Consider the following 14,753-nt stretch of genomic DNA (forward strand, 5'->3'; position numbering starts at 1 on the left):
TGAAAGATTAAAATACCTAGGTCGACCCTTTTTCTGGACTTACGACGTCCAGAGGGCGCAAGGTAAAACACATTAAAATGAACAATCGTGTGCGTCGGACTGCTGAGGTACAGACTGTTTTAAAATTCTTGAAACATATTGCACATGAAGATTGCGAAACTCATATATATATATACTTTCTCAGACTGAAATAGAATGAATGATACATATAGATATTCATTGTCTGTATTTCCAGTCATTTAAGTTAAATTCAAACACAAAGTTATAAAGTGGACATAGATGGTCGTGATAAAAATACGTCGCTATAGACAAAAGGTTTGTAATCAAAACATATAGTACATGAAACATCTTACTGAATCAGCAATGGCGTTGGTAAAATGAAGATACTCGATAAACAACAAAAAAAAACAAGACTTACTGTGCAATTGTCTTAGAAAGGTGTGGCCTGACTGGACATTTTCAAGGACACTCCATTGTTACATATCTTACGTCACAATCATCAGTAATTTACAGCAATTGACTTGCTCAGACTGAAATAGAATGAATGAAAGATATTCATTGTCTGTATTTCCAGTCATTTAAGTTAAATTCAAACACAAAGTTATAAAGTAGACATAGATGGTCGTGATAAAAATACGTCGCTATAGACAAAAGATTTGTAATCAAAACATATAGTACATAAAACATCTTACTGAATCAGCAATGGCGTTGGTAAAAGGAAAATACTCGATAAACAACAACAAAAAACAAGACTTACAGTGCAATTGTCTTAGTAAGGTGTGGCCTGACTGGACATTTCAAGGACACTTCATTGTTACATATCTTACGTCACAATCATCAGTAATTTACAGCAATTGACTTTCTCAGACTGAAATAGACTGAATGAAAGATCTTCATTGTCTGTATTTCCAGTCATTTAAATTCAAACACAAAGTTATAAAGTGGACATAGATGGTCGTGATAAAAATACGTCGCTATAGACAAAAGATTTGTAATCAAAACATATAGTACATAAATCATCTTACTGAATCAGCAATGGCGTTGGTAAAAGGAAGATACTCGATAAACCAAAAAAAACAAGACTTACTGTGCAATTGTCTTAGTAAGGTGTGGCCTGACTGGACATTTTCAAGGACACTCAATTGTTACATATCTTACGTCACAATCATCAGTAATTTAGAGCAATTGACTTTCTCAGCCTGAAATAGAATAAATGAATAACTCAAAGCAATGGCTCATGCCCACTTACGTTAGAGGTGATAGACAATGGACTAAGTCTTCACTTTACGTAAAGCTGCATTTCTGTTGTCATGGCATTACGAAAAACAAAGATACTGGATAAACAAAAAACAACAAGACTTACGGTGGAGTTGTCTTAAAAAGGTGTGGCCAGACTGGACATTTTAAAGGACACCTCATTGTTTTCAGTATCTTACATCACAATGGGATAATCATCAGTAATTTGCAGCAATGGGGGTCAGAATCATCTTTATTGAGCCTTAGAATTAGACATACAAATACAAGATGAAAGATTAAAATACCTAGGTCGACCCTTTTTCTGGACTTACGACGTCCAGAGGGCGCAAGGTAAAACATATTAAAATGAACAATCGTGTGCGTCGGACTGCTGAGGTACAGACTGTTTTAAAATTCTTGAAACATATTGCACATGAAGATTGCGAAACTCATATATATATATACTTTCTCAGACTGAAATAGAATGAATGATATATATAGATATTCATTGTCTGTATTTCCAGTAATTTAAGTTAAATTCAAACACAAAGTTATAAAGTGGACATAGATGGTCGTGATAAAAATACGTCGCTATAGACAAAAGATTTGTAATCAAAACATATAGTACATAAAACATCTTACTGAATCAGCAATGGCGTTGATAAAATGAAGATACTCGATAAACAACAAAAAAAAAAAACAAGACTTACTGTGCAATTGTCTTAGTAAGGTGTGGCCTGACTGGACATTTTCAAGGACACTCAATTGTTACATATCTTACGTCACAATCATCAGTAATTTAGAGCAATTGACTTTCTCAGCCTGAAATAGAATAAATGAATAACTCAAAGCAATGGCTCATGCCCACTTACGTTAGAGGTGATAGACGATGGACTAAGTCTTCACTTTACGTAAAGCTGCATTTCTGTTGTCATGGAATTGCGAAAAACAAAGATACTGGATAAACAAAACAAAAACAACAACAACAAGACTTACAGTGAAATTGTCTTAAAAAGGTGTGGCCTGACTGGACATTTTCATGGACAATCTATTGTTATATATCTTACGTCACATCACAATGGACTAATCACCAGTAATTTACAGTAATTGAATTTCGCAGACTGAAATAGAATGAATGATAGATCTTCATTGTCTGTATTTCCAGCCATTTAAATTCAAACACAAAGTTATAAAGTGGACATAGATGGTCGTGATAAAAATACGTCGCTATAGACAAAAGATTTTGTAATCAAAACATATAGCATCTTACTGAATCAGCAATGGCGTTGGTAAAAGGAAGATACTCGATAAACAAAAACAAAACAAGACTTACTGTGCAATTGTCTTCGTAAGGTGTGGCCTGACTGGACATTTTCAAGGACACTCCATTGTTACATATCTTACGTCACAATCATGGCATTACGAAAAACAAAGATACCGGGTAAACAAAAAAAAAAGACTTACAGGGAAATTGTCTTAGTAAGGTGTGGCCTGACTGGACATTTCAAGGACACTTCATTGTTACATATCTTACGTCACAATCATCAGTAATTTATAGCAATTGACTTTCTCAGACTGAAATAGACTGAAAGAAAGATCTTCATTGTCTGTATTTCCAGTCATTTAAATTCAAACACAAAGTTATAAAGTAGACATAGATGGTCGTGATAAAAATACGTTGCTAAAGACAAAAGATTTGTAATCAAAACATATAGTACATAAAGAATCTTACTGAATCAGCAATGGCGTTAGTAAAAGGAAGATACTCGATAAACAAAAACAAAACAAGACTTACTGTGCAATTGTCTTAGTAAGGTGTGGCCTGACTGGACATTTTCAAGGACACTCAATTGATATATATCTTACGTCATAATGGACTAATCATCAGTAATTTACAGTAATTGACTTTCTCAGACTGAAATAGAATGAATGAAAGATCTTCATTGTCTGTATTTCCAGTCATTTAAATTCAAACACAAAGTTATAAAGTAGACATAGATGGTCGTGATAAAAATACGTCGCTATAGACAAAAGATTTGTAATCAAAACATATAGTACATAAAGCATCTTACTGAATCAGCAATGGCGTTGGTAAAAGTAAAATACTCGATAAACAAAAAAAACAAGACTTACAGTGCAATTGTCTTAGTAAGGTGTGGCCTGACTGGACATTTTCAAGGACACTCAATTGATATATATCTTACGTCATAATGGACTAATCATCAGTAATTTACAGTAATTGACTTTCTCAGACTGAAATAGAATGAATGAAAGATCTTCATTGTCTGTATTTCCAGTCATTTAGATTTAAACACAAAGTTCTAAAATGGACATAGATGGTCGTGTTAAAAATACGTCGCTATAGACAAAATGTTTGTAGACAATCAAAATATATAGTACACAAAGAATCTCATCTAGGGACACATTGATTCGATTATATGGTTTGCATCTACGTATGCATCACGTTTGGGCCATTCGAATGAAGCTTTTAAGTTGAAAATCGTTCAAAACATGAACATATACATGCTGAAAACTGCGAGAAATATCTGAAAACGGATACCAATGCCGTAAAGTGCAAATGTAAAATCTAAAATTAAAGAAAATACAGCCCATAGATAGAAGAAGGAAAGGGCATAGTCTCGTAGCATTTTTTTACATCAAGTTTTGGCCATTCTTATAATGTTTTAAAAGAAAATGAACATCGTGAAAACACGAGTTTATACATGCCGAAAATTGCAAGAGAAAAGGATTGAAATACAGATACCAATGCCGTATGCCTTGTAAATGTAAATCTTGAAATTAAAGCAAAATATGTGAAAGAACACCCTTCCTTTTTTTACCAAATTGGTTCAAACTTACTAAGAATAGATTTCCTAATAAAGGCACTTTGTTTCTTCACAGGCATAATTTTTTGGGGGTCCCCAAAGGACAACACCTACGTAACATGGCCCTTATTACCAGTACAACAAATGCCTCATATGCATAGGCTTGGGCCAACACGAAGAAATACACCCAATCAAAACATAGATAGAAGAAGCATTGGTCATATTCTCTAGAATTTGTTGCTACATTTTTACCCAAAACGTTCTGTACACACCCATCAACGAAACAGACAACATTGGTCTAAATACTTCAACATCAAAGACCAAATTCTGCCCAAAATAAGACGCCATCAACAATGAGTTTATAACAATGACGTACTATAATGTTTCCAATTAAGAAATTATTTAACTATGATAAGGGTGTGTCAAACGTGCATTTTACGTAATTACTTCAAAGGTGATAGACAATGGACTTCACGTTACGAAAAGCTGCATCTATGTTGCCATGGAACTATTGTGTAATATGACGGTATAAAAGAGAGAAAAGCTCAGTTGTCTTCATTCTTCATTCGAATTCTTCCCGAGGCGTGTTGAAGGAAGAAACAAGAGGTGAGTGTTTTGGTTTCCTTTCAGTTCTTTGATTTTTTTGCGCAATAAAACCCTTAAAACATTTGTTTCTGTTATCTGGGGTTTAATGTATTGGCAATGTAACAGTTTTTCCTTAATGCTGTGAGAAAAAAGAATTGTAAACATTACCTTTACCTGTGTTGTTATGTTAGTAAACTTTGAAATAGTTGAAATTTTGAAACTTGTATCTTACCAAAGCAAATTTAGAACAGTCTCTGAGGCTAAGAAATTTCCTAAATGTTGGGGTCTGATGTCCCACCCGGGACCCGGTCTGGTTGTTTGCGGAAAGTAAGAAAAAAATAGTTTATATCGACAAATATACGCTACTTATGCTCTGGAATGGTTTACGTACGGTTTTTATTTGGGTGCTTTTGCATCATACTTTCGTTCCCAAAATTGCTCGACCTGGCACGGATTGGAAAAATGGCTAATATAACGAGTTATGTGTATTTCATACCAAGGTGATACTTGTTAAATGTCACTTTACTTGAGGACGTTGTTGTCTGAAAGAGATATATATTAGTACAGAAATACAGCATGCGAAAGTGACTATTGTATTGCTAACAAATCAAAAACGAGTACTCGAGGAGCACGGCGGTTAAACTGGTTGAACCTGTCACCAACGTATACTTGACTTGTCTAGAATAGAATTGTCTTAGCTTTTGTCTTCTTGCGCAACTTGTACGCTTGCGAGATTTTGAGGCAAAAATTGGGAAAGCAAGTTTTTCGTTTCAAATTGTTCACTAAACTACAACAAATGAACTGGAAATTAAAGAGAAGGCTCAACATGACCTTCTTCACTTTCGAACACGCATGGGCGAACAGAAAGCCAGTTTCTTCCTCAAATCATAGGGCCCATGCACAAACTATTTAAAAAGACGGACTTATCAAACTTCTCCGCTTCCGATACGGTCAAACCAACCAGATATAACCGACACTAATATTTGAGTGATCTTATTTTTACAGATACAAATATGCCAGTAACTGTTAATTGTGACATTTATGTTCGCTATGCCATGTTACTACTATGTTTCTTTAAGCCTTCGGACATAAACATGCAAATGATATTTTACACGCAACACTTGCTTTGCCAAGATCTCCTAAGAAATTGAAAATTTTTCAATGATACTAAAATTAATCATTTTTTTTACAGAATATGCGGTTTCTGACGGTGGTGTTGTCGATGGCGCTGGCCGTTGCTATGGCAACAAATATGGCGGAGGCGGGAAGACTGAGACAATCTTTGAAAGAGATGATGCGACAGTTGATAATGGAGAACAGCCAGACGACGGTGCCCCCCACACAACAGGCCAGGGTCGGAGAAGACAAGGGTAAACATTTTTTTACCTCACCTTTAAGGTCTCATTGATTTATTAGTCAGAAAGATCCGAGCCAAAAAAATAAACGGCTGCATGGACGTGTGTTTTCAGCGGTAAGAAATTCCCTTTTAGCCAGCCGAATTGATCTCAAAAGTCAGATTGGTGATAGCTTGTTTGTACCTGAAGAAATTAGCAGGTCGGAGGTACACAGCCCTAGGTTCTGAGTGGTGCGGCTGTACACGAACAGCGAAAAAGTGCCTTTTGCGGAGATTGACTAATTGTAGCTTATAATTGATTGATAAACAACAAGCGTATGGATCATGGTTATTGGCATTTTTTCCATTATATAGACTAAATGTGCTCAACATATGAGTGAAAGATCCGCTGACATTTCATGTAGCTTCACTAAATAAGATTGTTGCCATGTGACCTGTACTTAGCCCAGTGGGGCACAAATGTAAAATAAGGGTCTTCATTCATTATGAACGCGACCATGTAAAACACGTATTATAACATAGAAGTCTATAGGAAGAAAAAAAAGTCATCAATGAGACCTAAACAGACTAATTTTCCATTGAGGCCACAGCAAGTAAAGTATATGGATTACATCCTCTGCAGACTCAAAATTTAATAAGAGAGGGAAAAATCAAGATGGGTAAAAACACAAGATAGCTAGTTAATAGAATTTTCATCCATTTGGCTATTCTCTTAGTTGAACTATACGAACCACATAATGAGACTATAAGCCTAACGTTTGTGAAATATTTCCTTTTAGAGAAAAATACGGTTGCCTGCGGTGGCGACTTAACGGCTGCATCCGGGACCTTGGCCTCACCGAACTACCCAAGCAACTATCCCGACAGTGCCGACTGCAAATGGCGAATCATGCCCCCTAGGGGCGGGCCGGTCACACTGCAGTTCCAAGACTTACAAACAGAGAACGGATACGACCACGTGTCTGTGTACGATGGTCTGACTATCAACGACCCTCTTATTGGAAAGTGAGTAGAAAATACAATACAGTTTATTTTCTTTCATTGACAAAACAATTTGTTGTGAACTGTACACTACTGCTTGGGCGTAAAGTCATGTATTACGTTTGTTTAGTTTCCTTTTTGTTTGTTTTAAAAGCTATCTATTTCTAAAACACAGAAGCTTTATGAATTGTAGATACTAAAATATCAAATTAATGTATAATCTTATGCCATGGCTCTATTTTCGTTTTACGAAAATTATGTATTTATAAATAATGCATATGCATATGTTACGAACATGGTACATTTAGTACAATTATACATCAATGTCACAAGATAGACCGACGCTGTTGTTCCGATGTTGCTCTTTCAATCCACGAAACCTCTAAATCTACATAGCAGGACTTCACACTGCCAACCTCTCCGTCTCCTGAACCCCTCCTCTCTGCTCATGCGCAGTTAGCCTTGGGCATGCCAAAAACTATTGCACTGACTCCGTCACATTCAACAATGATTGAATTTATATTTTTCTTTATGCATACTGTCATTTATCTAACCTGCATACATTTTATTATCATATCTTAAGGCTCACCGGAAATACCGCCCCAGCTGACCCCATTTCCGGTACAAACACGCTAGGCATGCTGGTCGTCTTCACCAGTGATTACAGTCTCAACGAAAAGGGCTTTACTGCAACTTACACTTCCGGTAAATATTTTCATTTTCAAAACGAACATTTCAAGAGTATTTCTTTGTAGACTTACTTGTTCACATTCTGTAGCCTTGACGAAGGGATAATGATTATCATTTCAACACATATTTATATCATCAGTTTCTGTAAAAATATTGTAACAAAAAACTTAAAAAAACATGTCATGTATTGATCAAGTTTCGTTGCAATTTGTGATTTTTAAAGCTATATACTTCTATATTATTAGTTAATATTAATTATGCGTTCAGACGGAAATACGCCGACCGAGTGCACCCAATACACCTGCCCTTCGTCACTCGAGTGTATCCACTGGAGCTGGCTCTGTGATGACGTCAGAGACTGTGCCGACGGAAGTGACGAAAACAACTGTTTCCGTAAGTTTTCTGCCTCCATGTAGCACTTTTTTTGCAAAAAAAACAACCTGAAAATGAATCATTCAACAAAATTTTCATAATAGATTAAAATTAACTTATTTTGAAACAGACATACCATTCGACATTTAATACGTGTTTACAAACAGCGCAAAACCTAACAGCATTAGGGTACTTTCCTTATATTTTGTTGTACAAATAAATACACACAAGTTGTAGGTAAACAAAGCATTAACTTTATACAAGTTTGTATGATTTAACGATGCAACCCTCTTTCAAGATATCGTTGTACAATAGTCAATATACTTCAGAGCTGACTAGACTCACTTTATAGAGAAAGTAAATTTGAACATCGGCATAATCTTACAACCTACAAATTTAAGCTGGGTTGCAATAATATATCTTTTATTTAGTACAATAAGTCATATCATATTTATAATCTAGCTCGTATAACACACATTCAAAATTATACCAGGCAGTTCTCAGAATGAACATTGTTAATTCATACATGTAACACTGGTTCACCTTTATCCGAGGGTAACCTATATTCGTTGTTTGTAAGAAAAAACGTATTTAGGGATATGAAGTCGACGGACGGTGGTTTTGGAATTATTGCAAATTTGAAACCCCTGTCAGCAGACTTAATACTCCTAAATATGCTGTTTTTAAAGACAACGGATAAAGGCCACCCCACGGATAAAGGTGAACTAGCGTTACATGTTAGTGCAGGTGTATTTATTTTGATCAGGATGTCCTCCGTCTTCCTGAACCAGAGTCAGTAAAGGTTTTAGGGGCCTGACCAGTGAAAGGGTCGTAGAAACGTCATGAGTTGCTCAGGCTAGGTTTAAAGATTAAGCAAAATAAACTCATGCAAATTTGACCTTACTAATCACGTATGTTCTGTTGCTTTTCTTCAGAATGTGACGCCGACAAGCGTAAGCCCAGTAAAATGCCGCAGAGCTGGGTTTGCGATGGAATCACTGACTGTCATGACCAAGCGGACGAGTCTAACTGTAACGATGAACAAGTCTTTGGTAAGATTCATCTAGCTCGATACCTTTCTACAGAACTTTAAGAAATAATGTCAGATTTCCCAGGTTTTGTGTACGAGTATAAGGTCTTAAAATCATAACATAATCTTGACTGCCGTCACAAATGAACTTACATTCAACGATATGTCACATTTTTCCACAGAGGCCACGTGGTCTGCTTGGTCCGAGTGGAGTGAGTGTTCTGCTGAGTGTGAGGGTACCAGACAACGTACACGCACCTGCAACGTACCGGAAGGAGCGCCATCTTATATCACCTGCACCGGAAATGACGTTCAGATCGAAGCATGTGGCACACCCGGGCCATGCTCTACAGAGCCACGTAAGTCCATGTTATGTGATTTGGCATTTGATACTTATTTAGAAAATGACAGCAAAGTAATAGATGTATTTCAATGTGAATAAACTAAAAAAATGCCCTTTGAATCATTCTCCTACGCAGAGACATCCAACGGCACCAGCAAACCGCCTCTTGTCTGTACTCTGCTTTCTCAACCGTCACCATCAGTTCCTTACCGTCCTGCTCATAGATATTCATGGACTTACCCTTATATATACGAGATCCTTTTGAAAACTTAAAGACCTATTCTCTGATTGGCTGTCAGCTGGTTTGTGGCGACGCCCACAGGAACTTATTGTGACGGTTGAGATAGCAGAGTACAGACAAGAGGCCGTTGGATGTTTCTGCGAAGGCGAATGTTTTGAATTAGTACAGCTGTCTGGAATGGAGCATTTAAAAAAGAATGATTCATCACATTGGTTAATGTTCTTGATCCGATCATGGTCTGACCAATGGAATGCTTCTTTTGACCCACAAATAGAAAGCGGATGCGGAACCCGCCAATCAGAGAGAAGCAACGAGCGCATCATCAACGGTCAGGACGCACAGCGGGGGGCGTGGCCGTGGCAGGTGCAGCTAAAACGAGGCTCTGGTTCCATCCCCTTCTGCGGCGGCACCTTGATTGACAGGGAATGGGTCCTGTCGGCTGCTCACTGCTTCCACGGTTTTAAGTACGCAATCAAAACATTATTTTTGGTCCATCGTAAAAATATCATAAACTAGCTGAAACAGAACAATCATTTTTACATAAACATTTTGTAAATTTCTTCACCCCGAATGTATATGAAACTTGAAATTTGGCGCAACGGTTCAGAATTATATTTCATCCAGGCAAATAAATAGACAACTTAGGCTTAGGTCACATTTCCAATGCGGGTCCCGGCTGGGTTGTTCTAAGAAACAAAAAAAAATTAAAATGTATACCTATAAATATATGCACAAATCCTACCCATGCATCTTATTTTGACATTTCGTGTATTTTGATGTATTTTATATCATTTTTTCGCTCGCTGAAGCTACCCGGCCGGGGCCCGGTTTGAAAATCTGACCTAAGCCTAATATGGCAAAGCCCAATCTATGATCAAGAAAAATCATCTTTAGAATATTCTCCAATGCAAGCGGAGATTATAGTGCCTGTTGGGATAATATTTTTCAAACACTGTACAGACTTCAATGTCAATTGTGAAAACTAACAAGAATGGTGTTTTAAAAAATGTAGCTGGCGACCGACCAACCTTCACGTGGTGATCGGAGCACAAAATCTGCGCACCCCTCCTATAGACCAAGGCTCCATCGTGGTCACTCCCCTACAGTTCTTTGTCAAGGAAGACTACGATCCTAACAGGTGAGTTTTATTTGAATATTTCCATGTAGGGGGCTTTCACACTCCTGTCACTTAACATGTCAATGAAACGTTTGTTTGTTTGTTTATTTGTTTACAGCACGTACCTGTGCTAGCCCGGGTGCCAGAATGTTTCAACAGTCCACGTAGCTCTGCATGATAGATGTGGACTACATCCAGGCTAGACGTTCGCTAGCGACCATACTCCTACGCCAGGGTTGTAGCCAGCCTGAAATCATTTTCAGTCCCCTTGATTTTGAATGGGAATCCTATCGAGCACCAAAGGCATGGCGTGATGTTGCGCGTCATTTCTAGGGGGTCTGGGTCCCAGCAAGATTTTAAATCAAGACCCTCTGAAACACTATTTCCTGCATTTTGAGGTGCAAATTTTGGCTGTAGACTAAGCTGTTCAATGGCATCTGTTTTGGTGAAGAAGAACACATGGGTTTCAGTTTATTTATATCTTTACATATCAATTTTTGTCTGTCCCAGGGGACGGAATGGGGAAAACTTTTTTCATTCCCCACCTGCAAAATTCCTTCAAAGGACTGAAGGACAGCTGCTGGCTACAATCCTGTCCTACGCTTTTTAGCGGGCGGTAACTCCAGAACGCACTGCGTTTCAAAATTTCGTTGCCACGCGTTTCATGAAATCTTCCTGTATTATCTTCTATTAGCTGTAAACTATTGAAATAATACAAGAAATAATACAAGACGATCTCTAGATCAAGATGTCTGAGACTGCTTTAGTTATGATTCGCTGAAACGCAAGAAAGCTGCATTAGCCTAATGACGTCACGTGAATTTGTTATCTTCAACATCATGAGTCCACAATAACGTGCACACTATGTAATGTTATTTTCCTACAGTCGTGTGCCCTATATGTTTGATATTTAAATATTTGCCATGGCTGTAACATTGTACATTACACGCTGTGCCTTTTTTTGTTTTAACCTAGTTGCTGTAGAAAATTAATTTCTTTACAGACTGTTTCTGCCAAGTAGAAATACAGATACATAGGATTCCGAGGTTTTGAACATTTTTACATTTTAATGATTAGACAAATGTAAAATGACTCTTACGCCTATCATCCACAGGATTAACAACGACATTGCCCTAATCAAGATCCCACCAGTGGACTACCCTACTGACTACATCAACTCGGCCTGTCTACCGGAAGCACAGGAAGTGTTCAACGGCAACTCCCTGTGTTTCACCACCGGCTGGGGAGTCACTGACGGTAAGTCTACGACATAAAGGGTTTCCTCTATACCATCAGTACTAAATGGTAAATGAGAAGTGCATTGAAGTTCTAAGTCCGCAGCGAGGCGTTATTGTAACGTCATGATTCCCTTTCATATATCTACACATTACATGTTAGGGAAAATAGTATAATTGATGTCGGGCTGTTACGTAATTACGCGATTTTAACAGCAAGAAAAATTTACATGTTAGTATTCTTCTTACACTTTTTGGTGCATAGGGAGGTGCACGTGCACGCTTTTTTTAGTCCTTTGACAACAAAGTTGTACAAACACTAACTTTTAAAGCAAGGACTCGTGGTGATGAACATTTGGATACAATATTCTCATTCTGAGTTCTAAACAGAAAAAAAAACTTTTTGATATAACCCGATACTTTGCCATGACATGTATGCAATGATCGCTCACTCGGTGGTTTATTCAGAGGTTTGGTGACCAACCATCATTTTTGACGTACAACTCAAATGTTGTAATGCATAACCAAGTGTGCTTTCCTAAAAATTCATATTTTGTCTCTTTCTTGTACAGAGGGGCGCATGGCAGATGTTCTACAGGAGGCCCGCGTACCCCTCATCGACAACGGCGTGTGCAACGGTCCTACATCCTACGCAGGTGCACTAACGGATAAGATGCTGTGCGCTGGCTATCTGGCCGGAGGAATCGACGCTTGTCAGGTTAGAACAAAAAAATTGATATTCTCACATTATGTATATTTGTATATTGTAGGTCCAAACGTTGAAAATGAAAAATTACACAAATAAAGCAAGTATAAACTTTCCTTTTTGTGAAAAAAAAAAGATATATGTCAAAGCAGATAAATCGTTTAGAGCTATTCTGTCTGTCTTTTTTTCGATTCTAAGATTGTTCATCTCTAAGATGTAGACATACAGAAAAGGGTAATAAAAGACAAATGCGTGTGTGTTGAGTTGCTACATGAATGTCATGCATATTTGATAAGTGGTCATTTCTGAAATGTCACGAATTCAGAACAACCAATGACGAACAGTTGAATCCACCTACTAAATGTTTATTTTGCTTTTGTTCTTATAGGGTGATTCAGGGGGTCCGTTGGTTTGTCAGAACAGCCAGGGGCGCTGGTCTCTGGTCGGCATTACGTCATGGGGCTACGGATGCGCCAGCGAGAACTTCCCAGGAGTCTATGCGCGCGTACAGGTGAGCAGCCATCTTGATTTAAGAGACTTCTTCTGTCCACTTTGCTTAATCTATATAAATTCCCTTATATATAGTAGTGTATCAATGTGTACATGTATCACCTCACCTATACATGTATAATGTTGATAAAATGGCAAAGAAAAACTTGTTTTGTAGTTGAGAAATGTATGTTTCGTTGTACAAAGCTGGTAAATGGACATTTTCTTTTAACACGCTTAGGACTTGCTTCCCCATGGAATACAATCTGAAACTGTTTAAGTAAAGGGTGAAGAGACATCTTTTTTAACAATACAGTAATGTAACCCAAAACTCTTGAGTGGCTCAATGAGCCTTGTTTTGCAGTGAATCCTATTAAAGTAAAAAAAAAAAATGTTAGACCAAACTAGAAAATCACGTTCCGTCTGAAACCGAGTTTAAATACAATTTTTCGCCTGAGTTGAGTGCGGAATTTGGTATTGTCCAACTGTCATTTACAATGGCAAAGCATTGATTGTGACCTGTTAGGGATTCGAACTCGTAACCTTTAGATTCTGGAAGACAACATTGGACTTACGAGTTTTTCCTTTTTATACCAACAGTCATTCCTGCCATGGATTGCGGACAAGATGGCGGCCAACCGCGAATTAATCGATCCCGAGGGATCCGGTGATAATGTTAACTAAGGAGAACCAAGGAACGAGAAGATGACGTCAGATGGGAACGAGATTAGTGGTGTCTAAGTTATAGTATTGCGCCATATTCAAAATAAGTCAGTTTTTACGTACACTGGAAATCTATTGCGAATCAAACGGTTAAACACGTAAAATGTCTAGCAATTGCGACAAAAAAGCAATATCGTTTATAGCTTGAAATGCCAACTAATACTTTCTATTCATACCATCATTTAATACTGGCAATGAATGTCGATAGATATCTTAAATTTGGTATTTTACAATTAGGGGTTTAGAAAACCTCATAGTGCGTTAAGAAGGCCGTTGTGCTTTACACTATTGTATTTTGTCTTAAGGCGCTAGGTACTGGCTACTATGCAACTTTAAGTCAAGGTGTGTTTTACTCTTGTAAAACGCCAAGGCTTTTTGGTCGTCATAATTTATGACGCATTTGATATGTTATGTGTAACTTAACTTAACTCAACTTTATTTAGGGTATGGTTATTACGTCAAAATCAAAACCAATTTGCATATTGTTGTTTGATCCAATAAAAGTATTTCAACTGATATAGTCTCCCCGTGTGTTATTACTTTTAATAGGTGTGATTATTATGTCAAGTAAGAAAATTGACCGTCGTCTTTAACGTTGTTTTGACGGTATCAAATCTGCAAGGTAGAAAATGGGGGAAAATGCAGTTCCTGTTGATACAAAAACGGCATTTAGCCCCCCCCCCCCAAAACGTTTGCCATTCTGTCCTTGATAACTATACAATAAGAATCATGTACAGTAAATTCCTTTTTGATTCCTGTAAGAGATATTTTTGGAATAATCGGCTCATTCATTCATTCTGCATCTCGTTTGAACATATGTCCATTC

General features: G+C 37.4%; 1 protein-coding gene across 1 annotated transcript; it reads left to right on the top strand.

Moving 5' to 3' along the window:
- Nucleotides 1-4,561: 4,561 nt before the first annotated feature.
- On the top strand, nucleotides 4,562-14,443 carry LOC118406284 (transmembrane protease serine 3-like). The gene is made up of 13 exons (XM_035806213.1): nucleotides 4,562-4,667; nucleotides 5,839-6,016; nucleotides 6,780-7,005; nucleotides 7,565-7,686; nucleotides 7,939-8,064; nucleotides 8,979-9,095; nucleotides 9,256-9,432; nucleotides 9,932-10,121; nucleotides 10,670-10,795; nucleotides 11,889-12,031; nucleotides 12,582-12,727; nucleotides 13,104-13,226; nucleotides 13,805-14,443. The coding sequence occupies exons 2-13, from the start codon at nucleotides 5,842-5,844 to the stop codon at nucleotides 13,886-13,888; spliced, it is 1,755 nt and encodes a 584-aa protein (XP_035662106.1). The 5' UTR covers nucleotides 4,562-4,667; nucleotides 5,839-5,841; the 3' UTR covers nucleotides 13,889-14,443.
- Nucleotides 14,444-14,753: the final 310 nt, after the last annotated feature.

The sequence above is a fragment of the Branchiostoma floridae genome, chromosome 19 (assembly GCF_000003815.2).
Source record: "Branchiostoma floridae strain S238N-H82 chromosome 19, Bfl_VNyyK, whole genome shotgun sequence".
Classification (NCBI taxonomy): domain Eukaryota; kingdom Metazoa; phylum Chordata; class Leptocardii; order Amphioxiformes; family Branchiostomatidae; genus Branchiostoma; species Branchiostoma floridae.